The sequence below is a fragment of the Benincasa hispida genome, unplaced genomic scaffold (genome assembly GCF_009727055.1).
Source record: "Benincasa hispida cultivar B227 unplaced genomic scaffold, ASM972705v1 Contig793, whole genome shotgun sequence".
NCBI classification, from domain to species: domain Eukaryota; kingdom Viridiplantae; phylum Streptophyta; class Magnoliopsida; order Cucurbitales; family Cucurbitaceae; genus Benincasa; species Benincasa hispida.
Window position 1 is genome coordinate 95,072 of NW_024065130.1, and position 24,929 is coordinate 120,000.

The window sequence follows — 24,929 nt, forward strand, 5'->3', positions numbered from 1 at the left end:
GATGAGCGAGAGCGAGAGGGGAGGGATGTTTTGTTGCAGATTGCAGAGAGCGAGAAGAGATTGGGGAGGGGATAAAAATATATATATAAATTCGAGGTCGGGGATACTGTCCCCATCCCCGCCCCACCCCGGACGGGGCCCCGAATAAATTCTCCAATTTGACCCCATCCCCAGTCAAACCGGGGAATCCCCGTCCCGTCGGGTTTTTTTGCCAACCCTATACAAAAGTATTCAAAACTCATCTCAAAGATTTGTACATTCAAATATTTACAAATTTCAAGCTTGTAAATTATGCAAACCTTCTAAAACTCATTCTTCTAAATAAAACAAACATAAATCATAAGAATCTAAGGCTTCCGAATTCCAAAGTAATTTTTATACTTTAAACAAAAAAAAACTATAAGCGAACTCGTGTACCCTGACCGTCCAACCAATCAGCTGACGTGGTTAGCTGACTGGATTAAATGGACTCATGTACCCGATACATGAGTATGCCACATGGAAATTGTGTACCGGATACACAATTTCACTATCCTAAATTTGTCAATACTTTTTCAAAACACCTATTTTTGAAAATATTTCCCCTCCAACCCTATTTTTGTCATTATTTATTAAAAAACATTTTTTTTAAAAAAAATTCCATAAATGGTCACTAATTAAGTTATAAAGGTAAAAGCAAATATTGGCCATGTTGTAGGGAAAAACGTAAAATCTTAAAATTGAGTCCCATTTTATTACATTTAGTGTTGTTTATTTGTTTCCATATATGTACTGACATTTAGGATCCACTTTCAAATCTATAATAAAAAACACAAACTAATTGAAAAGCAGAGGGTGTTCAATCCAGTTGCGTTTGTCAATATCGTTACCATTATTGTTACAGCATGAGAATTATGAATTTGTCACATTTACTATTACCCCATTACCGTTTGACCCTAAACAATAATGGTAACGGTAACAATAAATGACAGACTCACAATTCTAAGTAAACATGATAAAAAAAACAATCCAATTACGTCTGCAGTTGTGGCTCATTACGATTGATCTATCAATGAAAGTCTCATTATGATTACACCAATTTTCATTATGAATTGATATACATGGCCACAATCTAACGAACATACACAGAGTGCGTTTTAGCAATTAAAAGATTTATTACTCATATCCCCACTCTATATTATACTTAAAAAAGATTAAGCTACGAATGATTTTTTTATTATTATTTTAAAATTAATTACAAATGAATTATAAACTATCATCATAGCGGACATAGTTTAATGAATTAAAATATTTTATTATTCAACCAATTTTCGAATTCTCATCCTCACATTAGTAAACTAAAAAGTTAACATGAGCATAACTTAGACATTAATTTATACTATAAATTTCAAGGTTTGAGATTCGAATCCCACCTTCAAATATTGTAAAAACAATAATTTAAAATAAACCAAAAGAAAAGTTAAAGAGCCTTTTAGTAGGTAACCTGAAAACATAACTTTGAACAAAATGACTTTCTACATAGAAGACATTAATGGTAGGCCCATAATACACTATTTGTTTTCTATACTTCATTTATTTAAATAATAGCTTAATGGACCACAGTACCTATTTAGCATTAAGGTCTCATCCATGATTTATATGAAAAAAATTTACCTAAGATTTTGTGTATCTTTCCATGCATAACCTAGAAATTCAAAAAGAAAAAAAAAAATCCTTAGAGTCTCTATTCTTTCTCCTTATTTCTTCTAAACCCTATAATAATTTTTTCCTACCACACTCTCTTTTTTTCTTCTTCTTGGCAACGCAAGCAAAGCTTGATTCTCCGACCATCAAACTTTCTTATCGGCACGCATAGATGCGTTGTTATGTTTCGTCTGCTACCAGCCTTGCCGTTGCTTGTGTTTCTGATTGTCGGAGATCCTTTTCCACCACTTGCAGCTATTGACCAAAGTTTATCATGGATCTCTGTTCAAGCGTTCGAGCTCTGCCATGGATCTTCGTTCCAACCCCATCGACCTTCGTCAACAACTCCATCAAGTGTTCATCTCTGTTCCAGATCTGAGCTCCGTTTGCTACCGTCACGTGATGGGTTGACCGTTGAGCGGTCGTCCAAGCAACCATCTTCATTCGCACGTTCATTCATTCGTCCACCATGGATCGCCATTCAAGGGTTCGAGCTTCGTCGGCCTTCGTGTATAGTTTCACCCGCAGTATATAGTCCAAAATCTTATGGTTGATTGCAAATAATCCATATATATCCGAGTTTATTTCAAATAATCAATATATATCTGGTCGATCAGGTCAACGAATTTGAGATTCAAGATAGATGGACGACAGATCTAAGTGTATTTATATAATTAATTTTTTCAATTTCAAATATATTATGGGTTTATTGCAAATGTAGTATTGTCTACACTCTTATTTAAATATAGTTATTTTGTGACATTTGACTATATATTGTATATATATACATATATATAACCTAGGTGTGACATTTTCCAATTTTTCCTTCAAAATTTCCAAACTTATGGTTTTAAACCCAAAATCTCAAAATTTTGACGGGGTTGTAGTATTGGCTACACTATTATTTAAATATATACCATGATTTATTTCAAATAATCCATATATATTCGGATTTACTTTAAATAATCCATATATATCTAGTCGATTTGGTTAATGAAGTTGATGTTGTGATGGATGGACGATGGATCTTGGTGTATTTGGCATTTTGTTTTTGAATTTTAAATATATAAGGATTTATTGCATACCGTCTACCTCAACTATACCATCAAATATTTGTATTGTAGGAAAAAAGAAGATTACTAATACATTTCAGAGCACTAGCTTAAGAATTTGAACTCTATGAATTTGGTTTTTTTTTTTAAAAAAAATAATTTGATAATTCATCTATCTTAGTTTATGGTCTAACTAGTAGCATATAATATTAGACATATATTTAAAAACTAATTAAATATACATGTGTACATATGACAAAGGACGTGAATATATAACTTAATAGAAATGATATTATAATTAAAATATAGAGTATATACTATATAACAATATTAAATATGTACTTTTTCTAAATACATTTGGAATAACCTCATATATATTTGAAATAAGTTTGGTATATATACACAAAAATAAAAAAAAACAAAAAAGGCTTCTTACATGAAAATGAAATGAAAATCGTATTAATTACAAATGATAAAATCTCAACTAATTAACATTCTATAATAAATATATATTCTCTTTTCAATACATTAATTAATACAAAATTGGTCAATTTTCTCTCCATCCTTAAGAATGCTAGGAAAAGGAAAATATGAAAAAACTTCGTCGAGCCCTAAAATAATCATTTTCTAGAAGAGTGAGAAATTAAATTTGGACTTCAAATTCGAAAAAAAAATATGGTAATGTCTATGTCATGTAAATAAATAATTATTGAGGGGGCAAATGACAAATATACTTTGTTCAAACTGTCGTCATCCGAAATTGACAATATTGTCCCCGGAACATCCGGCCACCCAAGCGTAAAGGGGAGGACAGAAATGTCTTCCAATTAAAAAAGCCACTAGGGTGCAATCACCATTGCCAACTGGCCTTAATAGAAACCAGACCGTCTTTCCAAATTCCAATCTCTCTTTTTCTCTCTCTCTGATTTCAAGGTCCGGGAAACCGAGCAATCCGATAATCATCCTCCCTGAATTTGTAAGTTCTCCGATTTCTTCCTTCATCGCGTTAAATTTTCAGCTAGATTTCGTCAGCTTACATACTTTCTTCGATGTTTATTTGAGAAATTTTGCATGATTTCATTCCGAAGCATAGACTAGGGATATCGAGAAAAATTTTGCTGTTTTTGGTGATAATTTCACTTTGATGGTCGATTTATGGGGAACGGAAATATTTCCGTTTGAAGGTTATGAGGATTTTATTAGTTCAGGTGTTTAGGAAATTGGAAGCTGTCGTAGCTAAATTGTAGGTGGGGATCCGTGTTTATTTGGTTTTCTGAATGGAAAATTTCGTGCGTCAGTTTGGGATATTGTGGCGGCAGAAATGACTAGTTGTATGTATTGCGAACTTGTGGGTTTTATTTATTTATTTATTTATTTTTAAATTGGATATTAATTTGTGTTCTAATGCATGTAAGATGGGCATTTCAAATGTTGTTTTAGGGATCGGAAGTGTATAGAGGATGGCCTGCAGAGGGTGCTTTGAGTGCCTATTGAAGCTTCTGAACTTCTTCTTATCCGTGCTGGGTCTTGCCGTGGTGGGCTATGGGATTTACTTGTTGGTTGAGTACTTGCAATCTCCTAGTGATGTTCCAGGACCTTCGTTGAGTGGTGATCATGATCTGGTCCAGCTTGGTCGACCAATGCTAATGGCAGTGTCTCTGTCTTCTAACTTCTTTGATAACCTTCCAAAAGCCTGGTATGACTTTTCCTATTAAATATAAGTTATGATACGTATGTTTCTTGCTACTTGTAATAGCTGAATTTAGGCAGAAAAACAGAAATATTCTGAAAAAATAACAAAGGACATTGAGGTTCATAAGTAACTTATTGGTTTGGTGGCCATGTTCCCTCTCCCTAGGTGAGAAAAGGATAAGCTTTCAGAAAAGAAAAGGTAAAAGTAAAACAAACAAACAAACAATGAAGGAACAAGAGATAAATGATTAAACGATGTGGAGGAGTTTATGAAGTGGCTAAATTATGGTTCCACTCGTTGAAGATATAAGAATTATGGATTTCCTAAACATTTCATAATATTGCTTTATCATCGGTGTTTCAGAAGTCACATTTAGCTTTAAGGTTCCCTTTGTTTGTTTGGAAATAGTTCAGTTTCCTGTCACATTGGAATAGTTTCTACTTTTTCAAGAACAATATAGAAGTTCGAGGGTCTTCTGTCATTTGTTGATTTCGTATGTTTGGATAAGTTAGCAAACTCATTGAGTTGATGATTATTGCTTGAATAACTCCTTCCTATTCAGGAACTATGGTTTTTTGTTTTTCCCCAGAAAGAACCCCAAATCTATGGACTACTACTAAAATTTTTATTATCAAATATCATGTTGCAACCACGTAATCCATAAAGTCTCTACAAGACTACAATCACATACGTACATGAGTTAGAGAGGGCAAGTATTGATAGGGTTTTGAGTTGGCCAACGGGTCTGGATGCTTACATATATTTATAAAAATAAAAAATAAAAATAAACATAGATATGGTTGTCTGTTCTATCTTTTAACAGCACAAACTATTGAAGTGTATCACTGAATCACAATCAACTTAGATATTTTCTTTATTATAGATATTGAATATATTATCAATTTTCACCTACCATTCTTGTTGTAGTTATCCTCCTGACTTGATTTTGTATAGTTGGAGTCCCTTCTTATAGAGGGTGTCTCCCCTTTTTCGTGGACTTGTATTTTTGTGCATCTGTGTATTCATTTTTTCTCAATGAAAGATGTTGTTCTCATCCAAAAAAAAAAAAAGAAAAGAAAAAAAGGAGGAAACTCGAGCTAGCTTATTGAGTCTCATCTATATATAGGAATTGCAATACATATTGATCTGCGATACAATGCATTAAATATTGTTGAGAATATGAGATATCTTGTGCTGAAATAAACGTGTAACCTCGACCTCGATGTTTGATGTTCGATCCCCCCACCCCACATAATTGTAAAAAAAAAAAAAGAAAGGTCAAATAAATTAAAATTTTCAAGAAAAGAAAATGATGATATGGAATTTCAAAAGTACTGGATGTGATATCCTTGCCTCTTCTTCTTTTTTATAATAATAATGATTTTTTAATCTGAAAGGATTCTATTCCCTCAATCTTCAAACACAAGCAAATTCATGTCATCAGTTTGTACATTTTAGCAGCCATAGATGATACAATAATATGAATTGGATCTGCTTAATCTGTTTCTTTTATTTTAATTCTTTTGCAGGTTCATATACTTGTTCATTGCTGTGGGAGTCATTATCTTTGTTGTGTCTTGTTTTGGGTGTATTGGAGCTGCAACGCGTAATGGATGCTGTTTAAGTTGTGTATCCTATTTGCCTGCACGGCTGCATTGTTGTTTGATTTATGAATTATTGATGAAACAATTAGGCCACCAGGGAACAACTTGTTGGCTTTCGGATCACTACACTCTTATAGAGATAAGATGGTGATCTTAAATATAAAACAACGTGATAACACATTCAGTTTAATCTAAAAAGTTTGATACCGGTTTTCATTTGAGTTTTATGTTACGGTATCCTTAATGATCACAGTATTCAGTTTTGCTGCTTCTACTGATTTTGGTGCAACTAGGATGTGCTGCCTTCATATTCTTTGACAAAAATTGGAGAGATGTGAGTGTTCATTCAAAAACTAAAAGCAAACATTTAAGTTCATTTTCTTATTCTCAGTTTTTTTATCCTATAGGAAATTCCTGGGGACAAAACAGGAAACTTTGATAAGATCTATGAGCTCCTGGAAGACAAGTGGGAAATCATCAGATGGGTTGCATTAGGAGCTGTAATTTTTGAGGTATGTAAACACCTATGTTGGAGTGTTTGAATCTAGACTAGCATGATGGTGGACGTCGTTGGATAAAAGGGCCTAGCGATGCTCTAACCTCATAACCAAGTGATACTTGACCCATAACTAAGTGGGCTTGCATAGCTGAGTTGTCAATTTAAACCCTAAACTTTCGTAAGTGCATCAATTATACCCTTCTTCAGATCTTGTTTGAAAAACATCGTATGAAACATATAATTTTTATCAACCAAACTCTTAAATTTTCAAATCTAAGTCAATTTAGACCTTTGAAAATCATCCATGCATGAATTGCATTAATTTTCACACGTGTAGACTTCTCCAAATTTTGGTTTTACAAAATGGACAATTAGAATTGATGCTTGGACAATTCTCAGGAGAAATCCTAATGGAGCATCTTAATCGATTCACGTATGGAAGTTTAGGGCTTTATTGATACAATTAAGTATCACACGATTTTTTTTCCAATCAAAATGTAATGGAAAGTGTAAGTTGATACACTTACAAAATGTTATGGTTTAAATTGATACAATTATTACTCATTAGTTCGGAGTTTTAATTGATACAACCCCGAAAGTTTAGGAATATAATTTGATATTTTCCCTTAATATAATGATTTGGATTGAATTATTGAAGGGATTTGTATCAATAATCAATGTGTCAATTTAATCTCAAGAAGATGGTCCATTTTTGTTTTTAAATTCAAATGACATTTGAAATTCCTATCCTTTTTCTGATTTTTGGTTAATCTTATTTTAGTCTTTTTAGTTATCTACCCTTCACTGATTTGATTTTTTTACTATTCTTTACTATGTTGGTATGCATTAAACATTGTGCTTTTCAAGAAACAGATTGACATGTTTCTTGCTGCTGAAACTCTCTCGGCAAGAATGACACCCTTCGTCAAATTTTTGAGAAGTTTTTTTCGTCTTTTGAATTCTAGTTTAGGGCATTTTTCCAGCATGAGTTTAACATATGTGATTGGTTGGGTTTTTAACTCCAATTTGTGATTGCATATCAATTCATTTTACTTTTACGTCAATGAATAAAAATTGTGTGTTGGTCACAAGAGAATTCATAACTTGTAATACTTGAATGTTGCTTCAACATAGTTGCCTTTACTTCCTTTTTCCTCCTAATTGATTCCATAACTGTATGCTTTCGCCTAAGCCACCTAGCTAGAAAGTCCCTTTTACGAATGAATGGCCATGGATTTGCTTTGCACTGATATATCTTCTTTTTTCCTTCAACAAGAACAAAGTCTCCACTTTGTAATAATACGATGTCTTGATAGATTTCTTTACACACTAAATTCTTTTGTAAATACTACATTTTGATGATTATCAGTGACAATGATTGGAAGGTTTTCATGGTGTAGTTTTTTGTTTGGGGGTGCCCTCTACCTCCCTCCCTCCCTCCCTCAGGTCGTTTTTGCTCATTGTTGAATATGATCCTTTTGTTTCTTATAAAATAGAAGTGTTTCATTGTATTTGCAGGCTCTCCTTTTCTTGTTGGCGCTTGTGGTTCGTGCAGCAAACAGACCTGTAGACTATGACAGTGATGATGAGTACATTGCTCCAAGGCAACAAATCCGACAACCGTTGATCAATAGGCCAGTTGCTCCTGCAACAGGTGTGCCTGTTGCTGGGACACTTGATCAACGACCAAGTCGAAATGATGCATGGAGTACACGAATGAGGGAAAAGGTATAACCTTTTCTAGGTTGAATTTTGCCGCTGAAAATAATGAGAATGTAAAGAGATACATGACAACAACAAAGTCTTCCTTTCTTTTTATTCTTTGATTTACTATAAGAAATTGATCCTGATATTAACCAAACAGCTAAAATATATTGAAAGATAAAATATAGAGGAATTACAATAATTCGAGATATTACTTTAACCCACTAAAGAATTGCATACCTTCTACTCCTCTCACTCATTCTTTTTATAATCAACTCCCTTTTTTTTATTTTTTGAGTACAACAATTGTGGAGTAGGGGGATTGAACCTCCGACCTCTTGGATCGGAGTGCATAACGGTGAGCCAAGCGCACTTTGACTTTTATAATCAACTCCTATTAACAACTCCTATTATCATTCCTTTTAGATACTAGGACTTCTTATGACGTTTTATCATGTTCTATATTTCTGTTGGGAGATTCCTTTTGAAGTTTGTAAGACTAGGTCGTGCGAGGGAGGGTTCATTGTTAAAAAGTCTTTTTGTTCCTTTCAGAATTTTAAGCTGCATCTTTGTGCAAACCTACTCATACTGATCAAACCTTGACCTTTTGATTCTAATTCACCTGCTAAATTTGGATGTCATCATTGGTTCACATTGAGCTAAAGACTACAGGCTCTTAATTGAAAATTTGTGTGGTACCTTTTGTTTCAGACCAGAACTACTTCATATATGATCTGATGGCATTTTCTTTTCATAATATGCTTCTGATGTAATGTTTGGAACCTCTTTTACATAAATGGCAGTTCTGATTTTTTTGTTCTTTTTCTGTTTGAAACAGTATGGGCTGGATACTTCGGAGTTCACATACAACCCATCTGAGTCTCACAGGTTTCAGCAAGTTGCTCCTCAGCCAGCCGAAGAAAAGAGCCGCTGCACCATCATGTGATAAGAGTATGTCTTGTACTATTTGTTTCTCACTCTACTGTAGTGTTTTAGCGGGTCCGAATGCTTGTGTCCGCTTGTGTATAACCAAGAGGTTTTTCCCGGAGGCTGTACTTGTGTAACCTGAACTTTTCAGAAAAAAAAAAAAAAAAAGAAAGTTGTGACTATTTGTTGTGTGAAACCACTCTTCTACATTTGGATTTTCCTTTTGTTCAAGATGGATGGATCAGCATAGGACCAAGGAAAATGATTGTAAGTTCCATCTCACTTGGGAAAGAACTGTTTGTTGGAAGTTACTTTTAATTGTGAGTTCAATCCAAGTAAATATGCAATGTTATTCTGTGTCATGGTAGGCCTTTGCACTCCTCGAGTCCTCTTGGGAATCCCGATATTTATTCAATATCTGTTAGTTTTCGCATCCTCTGTTGAACCTGTTTATGGAGCTTTGTTTCTGGTTTATTCTGTGTACGAAGAATGGGGAAGTTCAACCACCATTTTTTGCTTGAGCTATTTACAAGAGTTTAAGACAGCCCTTTGGAGCTTGGATGTTGTGAATTTGCATATCTCAAACTATTAGTTTTGACTTTAGAAACTTATTTTTGGTTTAATATAAATATATTTAAACCATTGGCTTTGACTATCTAATTTGTAAATAGAATCAGCATTAATCAATCAATACTTTACTTGAAAACTACTTTTTTTTTTCCTTGTTTACAAATTTAATTAATGGCTTAATCAAGATTAGCTTACATTCTTCTTATGGTAAAACGGGATTGCTTGAAAATAATGGTGTATAAAAGGCTGCAAAATAGGTGGAGTTGGGTAGAGTTGTTGCATCAACTTTGATCAAAATCTTCAAATGGGAAACTTTTAAGGGAAAAAATGGTACAATTTGATACTATAAAGAAAACTAGTAGGGAGCATTCCTTTGTCTTCCATCTTCATAACCTCACTGTCGAAACATTCCATGGAGAGTTTGAAGATATTAGTGGTTGTAATATTTGGTGTGGTTATGCATGGAATTGGAAGTTTAGGTGATGGACTTTTGGTTTTTGACTATTACAAAGAAACATGCCCTTTTGTTGAAGATATTGTTCGACGACAAGTCGAGATTGCTGTGCTTAAAGATCCTCGAATGGCTGCTTCACTCCTTCGCTTGCATTTTCATGATTGTTTTGTTATGGTATGCCTCTCTCTCAAATGTTGAAAACAATGTTCATATTTTTTTTTTTTTTTATATAAAATCATTTTAAAAACTTCTTTATAAGAATATAACCTATGATCTTCATTGGTAAAATAGGGATGTGATGCATCCGTTCTTCTAGATAGCAATGATGAGATGGTGAGCGAAAAGCAAGCTGCTCCAAATTTAAACTCTCTTCGTGGTTTTAGTGTTATCGATGAGATAAAATACATATTGGAAGAAGCTTGTCCTTATATCGTGTCTTGTGCTGATATTTTGACTATTGTTGCTCGTGATGCTGTTGTACTCGTACGAATCTCTCTTTGCCTATTTCTTTTTACTTTTAATTTTCTTTTAAAACATGTTTTTCCTCCCTAAAATTAAAATCATATTCGAAATCTTATGTTAATACATTAGCCTAAGTTAAATTATCTTTGTGCTATATTTATAATCGTCCTTTCAAGTATGAGCTTAAAAGTTATCTTTAACAATACACGTATTATATTATTATCATATGCAATCGAAAAGAAAAATAATGCCAAGGTTTGAACTTTTAACACATGTTTTTCACACCATATCATAATAGCGAGAACCCATAGAATAGTAGAAAATTAAGATATTCTTTCGAAAATAAACTAAAATTAGAGTGTAGTATCAAGTTGAATTGTCAAAATACATACAACTTAACTGGCTATCAACCTTGAAGTTCGAGGTTTGATTCTCCATCATACATACATATTAATAGAGAAAAAAAAGTTGAATTACTAATTTTTATTTTATTTTTATTTTTATTTTTGGAAGAGAGGGGGACCTGAATGGCCAGTGTTGTTGGGAAGGAAAGACTCCTTGAAAGCAAGCTTTGATGGAGCCAACAAATACATTCCTTCTCCCAATTCCTCCCTTGAGACTCTAATTGCCAATTTCCAACAACAAGGCCTTAACGTTGGAGACTTGGTTGCTCTATCAGGTAACTTTTTAAGTATTTAATTTTCAAAATAAACTATTTTAGAAAAAAAATGAAGTGTTAGACCATCAAAATAAATTTTGAAGCACTTTCAAAGTTCATTTTAAACTGTTTTTATCAAAATAGTTTAAATAAAAATGATTTTTTTGAAAAATATTTTTTCTCTGATCAATCTAAATAGATTGTAAGTTAGTGAGAAACTAATGTATAATAAAGAGTTAATAATCGTTATTATTAATTCTCCTATCTTAAATTGAACTGTTTTAACTTTCATTATACTTATCAACTAAAATAGTGCTTCAAATCCAATTTAATATCATATTTTAACATGCACTCACGTAAGAAATGCATAAGTTAAATCAAAAAAAAAAAAAAAAAAAAAAAAAAAAAAAAAACTTGAAATTTTCTTTTGTTTTAAAAAAGTTCATATTCTTTTAAAAGTTGTGATATTATTTCTCTCTTTTATAAATATTTCAAAATTACGTTAGAGTAGAGATTGGTTAGAATGTTAGATGAGAAGTGAGATTTAAAAGGATTTTGCAGACTTAGAATAAAGTGGCGGTTCCAATTTTTGTGGTGGGCCACCACCACATCCTTTCATGGACCAATTTTCACTCAATATTCTTAAGTGATTTTTGCTCCAATAGTAGTTATGAAATTCTTCCCAAGGATCAAGAATAATATTGTAACATTTAAAAAAAAAAGAGTATATTTTAATCAAAAAACTAAGTTTCAAGTTTTTTTCTTTAAATAAAAATAAAGATGTAAAAAAAATAGTTTTGGTCTATGAACTTTTATGAAAGTAACAATTTAGCTCATAAACTTTATATGGTAACGATTTAATTTTTGTACTTTTAAACTTATAATAATTTAGTCTATGTATTTTGCCATTTGTAATCATTTAGCTCCTGTCATGAAAATTTTCGACAAAATTAAGTGTCAATTATAATTACGTAATGACTTAGTCTTTATAATTTATAAATAAATTTGATTTCGATCAATTTATTAATCTACACGCACAAGAAATTTCATTAAATCATGCTAATATTTTTCACGATTAGGGACTAAACTATTATATATTGTAAAGTATAGGGATTAAATAGATACTTATTAAAGTTCAGAGACTAAATTGATGTAAATTTAAATGTATACAAATTACTTTGTTCCTTTCGTGAAAGTTCAGGTATTACCAAAAGTGTTTTTAACCTTAAAAAAAAAAAGAGAAAAAGAAAGAAAAGAACAACCAAATTGTATTCTCCATACACTAACTTCTACAAGGGTTTTATTGTGAAAAGGAAGCCACACCATAGGGAAAGCAAGATGCTTGAGCTTTAGACAAAGAGTATACCAAATGAATCAAGAAGAAGAATATGATAGATACAAGAGATACAACATATACAGAAGAATTTTAAGGTCAATCTGCCCTAAAACAGGGCAAGATCAAAGGGTAGCACCCTTAGATTTTAGAACACCTGCAAGATTTGACAACCATTATTTCCTCAACATTCTTGAAGGCAAAGGGCTTTTGGGGTCTGACAATGTGCTCATAACCCAAGACTATGAAGGTGAAATTACAAGACAAGTTTGGAGCTATGCCTCTGACCAAACCCTTTTCTTTGATTCCTTTGTTAAGTCCATTATCAAGATGGGGAATATCAATGTCCTCACTTCCTATCAAGGTGAAGTCAGAAGGAATTGTAGGACTACCAATCACTAGCTTTTTTTTCCATGTTAAAGTATTGGTATAACTAAATTTATAGTATTCTATCGACTTAAGTATTTGAGTTGAATGGTGGTCGTTATGTACATGATATTAAAGCAAGATGTCTTGTATTCTAATTTCTAATGCTGTAACGTCTTTTAACGCAGGATCAAAGTTTAAGGTTTTAGATTACGGTAAATTTAATTATATCAATACACCTGTCTGATCAGTCCATCTTTAATGTGTGTTTTGATCTTTCACTCAAACTTTATAGTAGGCAATATGTGTACTACGGATAATCGCAAATTAAACCCATATAACTTATGAAAGTGAACGTAGCTCAACTAGCATACACATGTGTTTAAGAAGCTTGTAGTTTGAATCTTCCTATCCTTGTTGTATTGAGAAAAAACATGTGATTTGCATATTTTGTAGATTATACCTTGTGTTTTGAATTATTTGAAAATTAATCATATGTTTTTATTAGTTTTGAGAACCAACGTTGGAAAGACATCTTTTTAGACCAAAGAAGACCAGGAAGAGAACGTCATGAGAACTCTGTTCTCGTCTCTAGGGACCTTACAAAAATCACACATGTTTACAAATCCAGGATGACTTAGAATTTTTCTCACAAAAAGGTCAACTTAAAATACATCAGTGTCTTGAAGGTTTAACAATCTAACCAACTCCAAAAAATCATATTCAACCACCGCAAGATGATTTTGCCCCTACCAATGCCTAGTAATCTTGCTCAAGCCGACCATCATCTTCCATGGCCTTGACCCTCCAATCGATTGATACGTTTACAGCCTACCAAAATTGGTGTTCCAAGATGATCCCACAAAATCCATTCCAAACCCCACATGCATAGACTCTGACCATGTCACATCAACATTGAGCTGTCGCGACCCTCCTCAGTAGCTTTTCAACCACCCTGCATGAATTATCTCAAGAAAGGGGAATGGGAAGGAGGGATATACCTTCCCGAGAAGGCTTCAAGGAATGCTTCAACGGTTGTGATGATGTCTCTTTCTTCTAAAGATCGTTGGTTGAAACATATCACATTTCTTTTATTCCAAATATGCCAAAACAAAGTAAGAATTTTTTCCATTTGTTCTTTATGATTAATCTCCTTTAGAGACTATGTAACATCCTAAGTTTGTATGAAAATTTTTTAGAAAATTATATATTAAAATTCTACGTTAAGTTGTTCTAAGTCTAGATAGTGAAGAAAGACACTAAAGTTATAATTGTTCCATAAATCTTATTGGCTACCAAATAAGTAGCAAACAAAATACTAGGTAAATCAATAAATATTTAAGCAATAAGACATTTAAGAAATAAAATAATATAAGAAGAAAAACCTAGAAAGATGGAGAAATAAAAATAATAAGTAATTTAATTAAACAAAAAGTAAATAAAATAAAATAATACAATATAGTAAAAAAAAAAAAAAAAAGATAAAGATAAAGATAAGGATGGAAAAGTCGGTTTGGAAGGGGGAAAAAAAGAGATAAGAAAGTCAGTTTGGAAAAAACAAAGAGAGAGGAAGTCGATTGAAACCTCTATAAATAGGGGTTGAAGGGCCTAATTTTAGGAGAACATTTGGAGAAGTTCTCTTGAGCATTTAGGTAAGCTTTTTTTTTTCTCTCTATTTATTTCTTTTAATTCTCAAATTTGTTAATAATATAATTTAGCAAACTTCATTCTTTTCAAATTTATTTATATCTCAATGATAGTTTGTAATTTAAAATTATTTATAAGCTAAAATCAAAAGCAACAATGATAAAAGTAATTGAGTTTCATTGAACATAAAATAACGGACATTAAATTGATCTAGTACTTTTTAAGTGAATTTTTGACCCCTATTACTACTAAAACTATGACTAATATTATTGCTAATACAACAATTAGATGTGAACTTCTTTTCCTTGATTATTATTATTATAATATTTATTATAATTATTATTGTTAGTATTTCTACTACTGTTATTATTATTATTATTACTATTATTATTACTACTACTATTACTATTATTATTACTACTACTATTCTTATTCTTATTCTTATTGTGATTATTATTATTATTATGATCATCATTACTATTGTTGTTGTTATTATTATTATTATGACTACTATTATTATTATCACTCTACTACTATTACTATCATTACTGTTATTACTATAATTATCAATTAGTTTACTATTACTATTATTATTATACTAATACTACTATTATTAATTATTTTACTATTATTATCATTAACATCGTTATTATTATCGTTATCATCATCATCGTTGTTAAATAATTAAGCACAATTATATTAGTACTTTCAAGATTTAATCATTATAATTCTATAAATAAGTAAGATATGTTCATCAAATTCCTTAATCCAATAGTCTTAAAACTAGTTTTAATCATAAGTGTTCTTTATGAAATCTATAGGACTAAATCATAAGGAATAATTAGGATCGCAGTCGAGGTAAGTAGTTTATCTCACCCTCTCTTTAAGGGTTTTTTTTTTTCTTTTTTTCCAGTTAGTGTACCTTTTGTTATGTTTTATTATTATGTTATTATTATGTTGCATTACATGTTTAAAACACATTTCTCAACTAGAGACCCCATGCATTATGTTTGTTCATGATGATGTAAAGATCAAGTTTAATTAGGTATAGGTTATGCTTCTAGGGCTAGTAGGGCATGTATGGTTGCACCCCTTTAGACCCAATTTTATGTCAAGTTTATGCTAGGGACTAGTAGGGCATGTATGGTTGCACCCCCCTAGTCCAATCTTACATTTATGCTAATGGTTAATGTTGGATGCGACTCTGGCCTTACTGACTGCCTGACCCGCTAATCATTAGATGTGTTAGTTTTCACTTAAGTCCTCATCTTCATACCAGGGTGGAGGAACTTACGTTGGAAGCATAACTGACCACCTCGGGTTATGATAAGTTTATGTTTTGGGTCCCAATCATATGTTTTCATGACATGTTGCATGTGATTGTGTATTTGGTCACTACCTTAAGTGAGAACTACTTACATGGTATATTATATATTCATCCTATTTTATAGACTTTGTAGATAAGGACACAACGTAGGTGACATGACTGGACGTCGCTCAAGGGGCCAACCATCAAAACTCACTATTTTGGTCATATATGCATTTTGTTCCACTATGCTAATGTTTTATGGATCCTGGTGTTTTGTAAAATAAACTTTTTATATAGTTTTGCTACTTAATTAATAAAATTTTAGATATGTTATTTTGAAATCTTTACCAAAACTCATCTCATAATCGAAAAGTCTAAGTATGCATGTCGTAGCGATCGGACCTTGTTATGTAAGGGTCAGGTCGTTGCAGACTATTGATTTGAAATTTGTATGCTTGCTTACACGTAAAATTGTGCAGGAATCACTATGTGCTGATTTATCTATGCGCCTAGTTGTATTAAGTATGCGCTTATCACAAGTTTTCTTATAACTTTCCAAGTATAATAAACTATAAGTTTATCGGTGTGAACCGAAGTTGAATTCAGGGACTTGTAACTGAAAATGATTATAAAGTAATGCATTTGTGGCAATAAGCACTTGAATACTATGGGGAAAATAGAGAAAAATAAAATGATTATAGTAGAGAAAATGAATATAGTAGAGAAGAAAAAAGTAAGAAGTATGTGATTATAAGTAAGACTAATTTTGAGAATCTTTAAGGAAGCAGTAGCTTTAACGTGTAATAAAAATGTATGGGGAAAGTAGGGTTGGGGGAAGTCAATGCCAAGTTCCTAGGCTTAGCTCCAAGGGTAATCCAGGTTCGCAACATCTATTCATCGCACACCTTTCGGCAGTCAGCCACATCTGTCATATCTCTATAACGCATGAATGATGTTACGTTGAGCATAAGGTTATTTCTATCTCTAGAAATACTTCTTATTTTTCTTAGTGAGATCCATAACTACTTACCCTATCGGGCAGTTGGTTATAGCTACTTGACTCAATGAGTGATCATAGGTAAGCATTTATGTAGTCATCCACCAAGCAAACAAGATTAACCCTTAAAGATTCAACCTAACTCATAGCATTAAACTTTCCCTTACCATATGAAAATTAGTTATTCATGATAAATGAAAAGGTGATGGTAAAGAAAGAGGAGATAATGGAAATAGTCATGATGATATATAAATAGAAATAGAATTGTTGTTTACAAAATGAGTAAACTCTTAAAGTCACAGTGCAATACATCAATAAAAGATAAAAAGAAAATAATGGAAAGATAGTTTTTAGCAATTCTTGCTTTCAACAGATATAGTGTCAAGGTTGCTGGTGACTAATGACAAGAATGTTGTGGAGAAGGCTTTCTCAAACTCTTTGCTCCAGTGAAGTTTCGGTGGTAAATCAGAGTGGAGTTTGGAAGTGGAAGTTCTTAGAAATCTTCTCGGTTGCGCTCTTTGCTTGTGGTGCAAATATCGTGTCTAAGGATGTTCTCAGGAAAAATCTTGACACCTTGTCATGTTCGCCAAAGCTCTATTTATAGAGCCACCCGCTGATGAATTTGGGGATCCCGCAATGGATAGTCACCATCTCCGACTAGGTTGGTGAGAATGTCAGCGCTGCTATCATGGTCAACATTCTGAATCAATGGTAGAATATCCATCAGGATTATGTCAGAGATCCCAAGACATGCGATCAATTATTTGTTCATTGGTTTGGAGTTTGGCGCATGCGTACAGATCCTGTGATCAACTGCAAAATATACACTTTGGCGCAGTGTTAATTCATGATATGCGGTCAGTAGGGATTTTAGGTGTAGTTCAACCCAAGTATAATTTTAAGCATGAATTTCTGGTATTATTATCGCATATTTAGCTTATCTAACCTCATTATTCTATATAAAAGGCTACAATAACTTGTATTTTTACAAGTTATCAGGCACTCCCAATAATCGTATGTTAACTAGATTCCCTTGCCCATGAAAAACAAACTAACACTAGTGGGGATGAAAATGTTACAAATCTTCTTAAGTACTTTACACTCCTACATAAGGTGACAAGTTGTTTCCATGAAAGCCCTACAAAATGAATAATAAAGATTAGTCACAGTCTATTTCTTAGAAAGATTACAAACCGTAGGAATGATATAATGGATTATTTTTCATCCAATAATCTTAATATTTAGCAGAAAGTTGCACTAATGTCTAACTACTTAGAACTACTTTCAAGCCAACAAACCTTTTTTAATACTCAATTTGTTATTCCAATTTATGAACCAGTAGAGGGATCTAATAGACTTACAAATCATGAGCTCCAACGATTTGTAACTAATCAGTTAAACTCTTTAAACCAAATTAATTACTATTCCTTAACTATCAAGGCACACCACTATAGCTTGATAGTTGCACTCTCCTCACTATAGATATATTTCTGTCCATTTTGACCATAATCAGTAAGTCGATCATTCACAGGTCGTTCGTATTTACAGTTTGATCAAAATTACTGTTTTACCCCTGTAAATACATCTTGCACCTTATGCTCCCACTGACCCTCTATTAAACAACATATTTGTAATACCATTTATAAATCATATCCTTCTCTACCAAGAGAGGGTGGGGCTCTGTTGTTCAAGACTAGGCATCATCACTTAAGAGAACAACCTATCTGCTAACCCTAAGTCAGGTAGGAGTGAATTTCTTCTTGCATAGCTATGTCCCTAGCTATTTACCCGATCTTATCCCCAAAATGGAAGGCTTATTGAGCAATGTTGTTGGACTACTCTCACCTATGCAGATCAAAGGATAATCCCAAAATAAACAGGAGTTCATAGTTAGCTTAGGATTAAGATCGTGTTATTCATGGTCATTTTAGTTTGAAATAGTCAGTTTTAATAGTAAACGATCGTTATAAAGAAAAGTGACTACTTCGAGGTCCAGTCTTATGCAAACTCATTGCATAAGATGCCCCCACTCACATGTCTCTACATGAATGATTTATGGATCACATCATTTGTATCAGTATACGAAATGGGTCGCATCCAATAGTGTTACCAGGATGAAACACCCAACTTCATCCATATACTTATAGACCATTTAGGCTATATACCATAACATGATCCTTTTTATGTCATCACATAAAGTTAAAGTATTCATACTATAGCTATGAATTTGTTTATTGGATTTTCATTATAGAATGCAATATCAATATCTTTATTGAATTAAAATACTCAATAATATTTTATTGATAAATAGAAATGTTTAACACAAAATTTACAAATTTCGAGTTCTAGGATATTCCCAATAATTTAGAATTCGTATGTCAAAATTCCACATTTGTTCGACAATTGGAGATGTCTAACGTGAACGTAAAAATCAACAAATTCACCAGAAGGAACAATTTTGGTTTATGGCAGATCAAGATGTGCTAAAGCAACAGGGCCTGTGGGCGCCGCTGACTGGTAAGTCAAAGAAGATTGTCATGGATAACGAAGATTGGCAAACTCTTGGGGAGAAGGCTCATTCAATGATCATGCTATGTTTGGCTGATGACGCCATCATCAATATCACAGATGAAGAAACTATCGCTGGTCTTTGGTTGAAGTTGGGAAGTCTTTACATGACAAAATCTTTAACCAAGAAGTTGTTTCTAAAGAAACGTCTGTATCATGTTCATACGCATGAAGGTACATCTCACGAGACCATCTTGATCAATTAAATAAAATCTTAATAGATATGCGTAACTAGAGATTAAGGTTGATGGTGAGGATGTTGTCCTAATTTTGTTGATGTCTTTGCCTCCATCGTATGAGACTTTGTCTCGCATATTAGAGGGAAAGAAACTTTGACCTTAAAATATACAATGTCTTTGTTGCTTATGAGAGAGGATTGTTAGAATGCAGAAACTTCAGTACATAAAGTCAGACATCTGAGTTAGCTGCTACCGGGATTAAGGGACATTGGAATTTTGGTAAGCAGAAGTCAAACCAGAATAATAAGTCTTTGAAGTCAAAAGGTTCTAAGTTAGATGATATTTGTCGTTATTGTAAAGAAAATTAGCATTGGAAAACCGATTGTCCTAAGATAAAATGGTATCAGGAAAAGAAGGAAAAAAGAGACAAAAAGGAAGCATCGCCTCTGTTGCACAAGTTGAGATTGATCCTAAAGAAGTCGAGATCTATTCTGAAGGAGATCTAGCTTTAGTTGTGAACGAACATTCACATTCTGAATGATATGTGGGTTCTTGATTCTGGTTCATCTTATCATATGTGATCAAATGGAGAGTGATTCTCAATGTATCAGCAAATAGATGGAGAGAATATCAGCATGGCTAATGGTGCTGTGAGCAAGATAGTTGGTATCGACTCAGTCAAAATATAAACACATAATAGTGTTTTCTTGATAACGGGTAGAAATGCACGTTATCACAATGCAAATAAGTAAAACAATGAGGTAATGCGACAGTAAAAATATATAAAATCATGTCCAAAAGCGTTAAACTGAGAAAATTGCGATCGCATGCGCCCATCGCATAAAAGCAGCTATTTTACTTATTTTGTGCAGGAAAATGCGTTGGCGCAAGTAAAATTGTGATCCAAGGAATTAGGCGTCCGCGCACATTGAAAGATTGCGATCACAAAGTCATGCGATCGTATGCGATCGCGAAAATTTGCTCAAGAAGGTGGCCGTATAAAGACTGTACATCAAGGCGATAGCATAATAAATCATGATGGGACGGAAAGCTGATGACGATCGAATTCGAATTTAGTTGACAAGCCATTAACAACACACTGTAGCAAGTACACTCAACCTTCAGTGACCATTAATCGGCGCATCAGAGCAGAAGATTTAATGACTGCCCATCATTGCAATCATTAGAGAGAAAAGCTTCTTCACCTTGAGCTCTATAAATACCGAAGGCCACCATCGTTAACGGGAGATCGCCATATATAGAATAGCGATCATATACTAGATAGAGAGTCGTTAGTCTATTCATAGTCATACTTATACTTAGAAGGCGGAGTCAAGCCAAGAAAAGAAGACGCCGAGAGATCATTCCTGGATAGCTTGAAAAACTGTCGGGAAGCGCTACAAAAGGAGAGAGGGCCAACACTTGTGAAAGCAAGGATATTCATCTGGGCAGAGTTAGAGTGAAAAGACAGTGTAAAAGGTCACGGGAAGCAAGACATTACTACCGGGCTTCTTATCTCTACATTCTATTACTATTCTATATTTTGCATTTAATTTATAAGACAATGGAAATTTCATTTCAACTTATGTACAACTTCTCCATACTTCGCATGAGTAGCTAAACTTCCGAATAGGTTGAGAAGTACTTAGCTAGCATGACCTAAGATTTACACTTTATGCGATCATCTTATCTTATGTATGCGTCATTCACCCTTTAGAGATACTTGAGAGAGTAGTCTAAAGAAAGAATCTAGACTTGAGAGAGTCAGATTAGAATCTAGGCTTGAGAGAGTCAAATTAGAACCGCATAAGCAAGAGATAGAAACTTAGACATAAGTTCTATTTGCTATTATGCATCGCATGCACCCTAGAAATAGGATATGATAGTATGCGGTCATCTTGTGTATGTGTGCATCATTCATCATCACATAGACAAGAATAGAGGCTTAGACATAAGTCCTATTGACATTTTCGTATACATCACATGCGTCCTAGAAATAGGAACTATGGCATTTGCATTGAGAGATGACATGTTGTGTTTGTGAGTAGCATGATCGCATAACTTGAATGCAATATTAGGAAGTGTTAACTAAACCCCTTCTCAACCCATTCATTGCATACTCATTGTAATTCTCGATTTCATCAACTCTTTATTCGAACTCCGTCACATAGGAAATAGTCTTAAACAAAACACCATCCAACTTATTTGTTTTCACTACCGTAAGAGAATCAAAATTTACTGTCGCATATTAACTCAGTAGTCTTTATGTTCAACCTTAGACTTACCAGGAAACCTAGTGAGACTTATACTTAGGTTTTAGTAGGAAAACTTGCATGTGCAACACATAACACATCACCGCAACTTCATACCATAATCGCATCACATTTACAACGCATCACTTCTATACTTTCAAGAAGGTTAGACATGTTCCATTAATGACGAAGAGTTTGATATCATTTAGTGTACTCGATAGTAAGGGTTACAATTTTAAAGGTAAAGGTAGAGTAATGTATGTCTACAAGAGTTCTGAGGTAGTTTTGAAAGGCACAAAACGTGGAACACTATATTTCCTATCAGGTTCCACCATAACAAGTTATGTTGTTATTGCATCGTCCATCATTCACAAGGATGATATGGCTAAGTTATGACATATGAGACTTGGTCAGATGAGTAAAAAGGGATGCAAATTCTCTCAAAAAGGGATCTTTAATGTGGGCATAAGGTGCAGGATTTTGAATTATGTGAACATCGTGTATTTAGGAAGTTTCATCACAGCAAGTTTCCAAGAGGTGTTCATTGTACAAAAAGGACACTTGATTACATTCATTCAGATTGTTAAGGACCTTCCAAAGTTGAATCTATTGGAGGCAACAGGTATTTTATGTCTATAATTAATGATTACTTAAGAATGACTTGGGCTTTTATGATGAAACATAAAAGTGAAGCCTTCAAAAATTTCAAGCAATGGAAGATATTGATTGAAAATAAAACTAGGAAGAAGATCAAAAGGTTGCGAATTGATAATGGTTTGGAATTCTGTGGTTTTGAGTTAATGAGTTACGTAATGCAGGGTTGGCTATAAGGTTCTGGGCAGAAGCAATAAATACAGCATGTTATCTGATCAATCGTGGACCTCACATAGGTATTTATTGTAAAACATCTTACGAGGTGTGGTCTAGTAAGCCTACAGATTATTCTTTATTAAGAATTTTTCTATTTACTATCATGTTAATGAGGGTAAACTAGAACCGATAACTAAAAAGGGTATATTCGTGTGTTTTGGGGACGGAGTTAAGGGATATAGAGTTTGGTCACTTCTTAAAATACAATTATACTTAATAGGAATGTGATATTTAATAAAAATTCCATGCTTAACTTAACTATGAAGCCTTTTGTGAGGTCTACTGATGTGGGAGAAAATAGTAGTGTTGATAAACAGGTAGAGATGCAATTCACTTCAACTGTGAATGTATTACAACAACAAGGTGGAGAAGATTAACGCGTTATTATAGATGATGTGCAATCAGAAACTAATGTGTCTGAAATATCAGAAGTTGTTTTGCCTGAGAATTCTAGTTCACAAGTAGATCAACCGAGTATAGCTCATGACAGAGCTAGAAGAGTTGGTGTTGGACCTTCTATGAGGTATGGTTTTGAAGATATGGTTACTTTTGTGCTACAGGTTGCTGAAGAGGTGGATCCTAATGAGCCATCCACATATAGAGAAGCTGTGTCATGTAATGAGTCTGCTCAATGGCTTGCTGCTATGGGGATGAGATGGAATCTCTTGATAAAAATTAGACTTAGGAATTCGTTAAACGACTTAAGGAAAGAAAAATTGTCACTTGTAAATGGATCTTCAAGAAAAAGGATGGAATATCACCTTTAGAGGGCATTAAATATAAAGCTCAAGTTATTGCTAATGGGTTCACACAGAGAGAAAGAGTTTAATATAATGAGATCTTCTCACCAGTAGTCAGACAAACTTCTATCAAGGTATTACTAGCTATATTAGCACATCGAAATTTAGAACTTGGCAAATAGATGTGAAGACATTTTTCTTACATGAAGAGTTGAAAGAAGAGATTTATATGACCCAGCCTGATGGATTCCAGTGTCCAGATAAAGAAGATTATGTTTGCAAGTCGAAGAAATCTTTGTACGGGCTAAAGCAGTCTCCAAGGCACTAGTACAAATGATTTGATAGCTATATAGTTGGACTTGGCTATAACAGGAGTCTGTATGATTGTTGTATATATCACAACAAATCTGATAATGGTTTGATGATTTATCTACTTTTATATATAGATGATATGCTCATAGCTGCAAAGTCCAAGTCTGACATTCATAAATTGAAGATCTTTCTAGTTTGATATGAAGGATTTGGGTGCTGCTCAGAAAATTTTGAGCATGAAGATCTATAGGGAAAAAGATAAAAAAAATAAGCTCTTCTTGTCACAAAAAGGCTAGATTTAGAATCTATTTTCTCATGTTCTTGACCTAAAAAGAAAAATCAGAAAAATAAACTCTCCACATTCCCTCAAATTCCTACTCATTTTGGAATCCAACTTCCAATCTAAGGTTCTAAAAGATAGTAGGAAAGATCAAATGGTGGTCTACAACAATTTGAAGTGAAGATTCAAGTAGAATTTGAAGATTGAAAAGTTCTTCAAAGGTTAATTTTAACAAACCTTATTTTAGTTTATGAACATGCTTGCATGGTTGCTAAAATTGATTGATTTAGAGTGCTTAATGATTCTGTTTGTTTCTGCTAATTGGTTGCTAATCAGTTGGTATCAGAGTATGATTTAAGCACTCAATTCATGTTAATTTTAGCTTGGTAGGTGATTTTCATAGGTTGTATGAAAATGGGAGTTGATATGGATAATTTCAATTTTGGCATTTAATTTTCTCTTTAATTAAGTGTTAATTGTTGTAATTGGCTCTTTATTTATGGGACTTAATGTGTGATTAAGTGTCTATAAATTTGTTAGAGTAATAGAGTTGCAATTAGGTTGTAATTGAAGAAAGAAGCAAGAAAGGTCAGTTATAGAAAACTTGGTTGAAGCTACTGTCATGCAGCGTTGCAATGATGCCCTTGGAGTATTGCAACACTGCTTTTTAATCAGCCCAAATCAGATAGGATATCCCGTGGCGTTGCAACGCTGGGATGAAGCGTTGCAACGCTGTTAATCCCAGCCCAGAAAGCGCGTGCTTGACCCTA

At 33.3% G+C, this 24,929-nt stretch overlaps 2 protein-coding genes across 2 annotated transcripts; both read left to right on the forward strand.

Moving 5' to 3' along the window:
- The first annotated feature begins 3,561 nt into the window (after positions 1-3,561).
- Positions 3,562-9,498, forward strand: LOC120070036 (tobamovirus multiplication protein 2A). The gene is made up of 7 exons (XM_039021894.1): positions 3,562-3,711; positions 4,176-4,431; positions 5,958-6,057; positions 6,286-6,366; positions 6,440-6,544; positions 8,050-8,259; positions 9,074-9,498. Exons 2-7 carry the CDS (start codon positions 4,196-4,198, stop codon positions 9,179-9,181), a joined length of 840 nt encoding a protein of 279 aa, XP_038877822.1. The 5' UTR covers positions 3,562-3,711; positions 4,176-4,195; the 3' UTR covers positions 9,182-9,498.
- A 177-nt stretch (positions 9,499-9,675) lies between these two features.
- LOC120070034 (peroxidase 20) lies at positions 9,676-13,163 on the forward strand. Its single transcript, XM_039021893.1, has 4 exons — positions 9,676-10,360; positions 10,478-10,669; positions 11,162-11,327; positions 12,620-13,163. The coding sequence occupies exons 1-4, from the start codon at positions 10,145-10,147 to the stop codon at positions 13,039-13,041; spliced, it is 996 nt and encodes a 331-aa protein (XP_038877821.1). The 5' UTR covers positions 9,676-10,144; the 3' UTR covers positions 13,042-13,163.
- The last annotated feature ends 11,766 nt before the right edge of the window (positions 13,164-24,929 follow it).

Coding starts and splice junctions, on each gene's coding strand:
- LOC120070036 (XM_039021894.1), top strand. CDS start 4,196: ATGGCCTGCAGAGGGTGCTTTGAGTGCCTATTGAAGCTTCTGAACTTC. Junction 6,058..6,285: donor ATGGATGCTGTTTAAGTTGT/GTATCCTATTTG, acceptor TAATGATCACAG/TATTCAGTTTTGCTGCTTCT. Junction 8,260..9,073: donor GTACACGAATGAGGGAAAAG/GTATAACCTTTT, acceptor TGTTTGAAACAG/TATGGGCTGGATACTTCGGA.
- LOC120070034 (XM_039021893.1), top strand. CDS start 10,145: ATGGAGAGTTTGAAGATATTAGTGGTTGTAATATTTGGTGTGGTTATG. Junction 10,361..10,477: donor TTCATGATTGTTTTGTTATG/GTATGCCTCTCT, acceptor TTGGTAAAATAG/GGATGTGATGCATCCGTTCT. Junction 10,670..11,161: donor CTCGTGATGCTGTTGTACTC/GTACGAATCTCT, acceptor TATTTTTGGAAG/AGAGGGGGACCTGAATGGCC.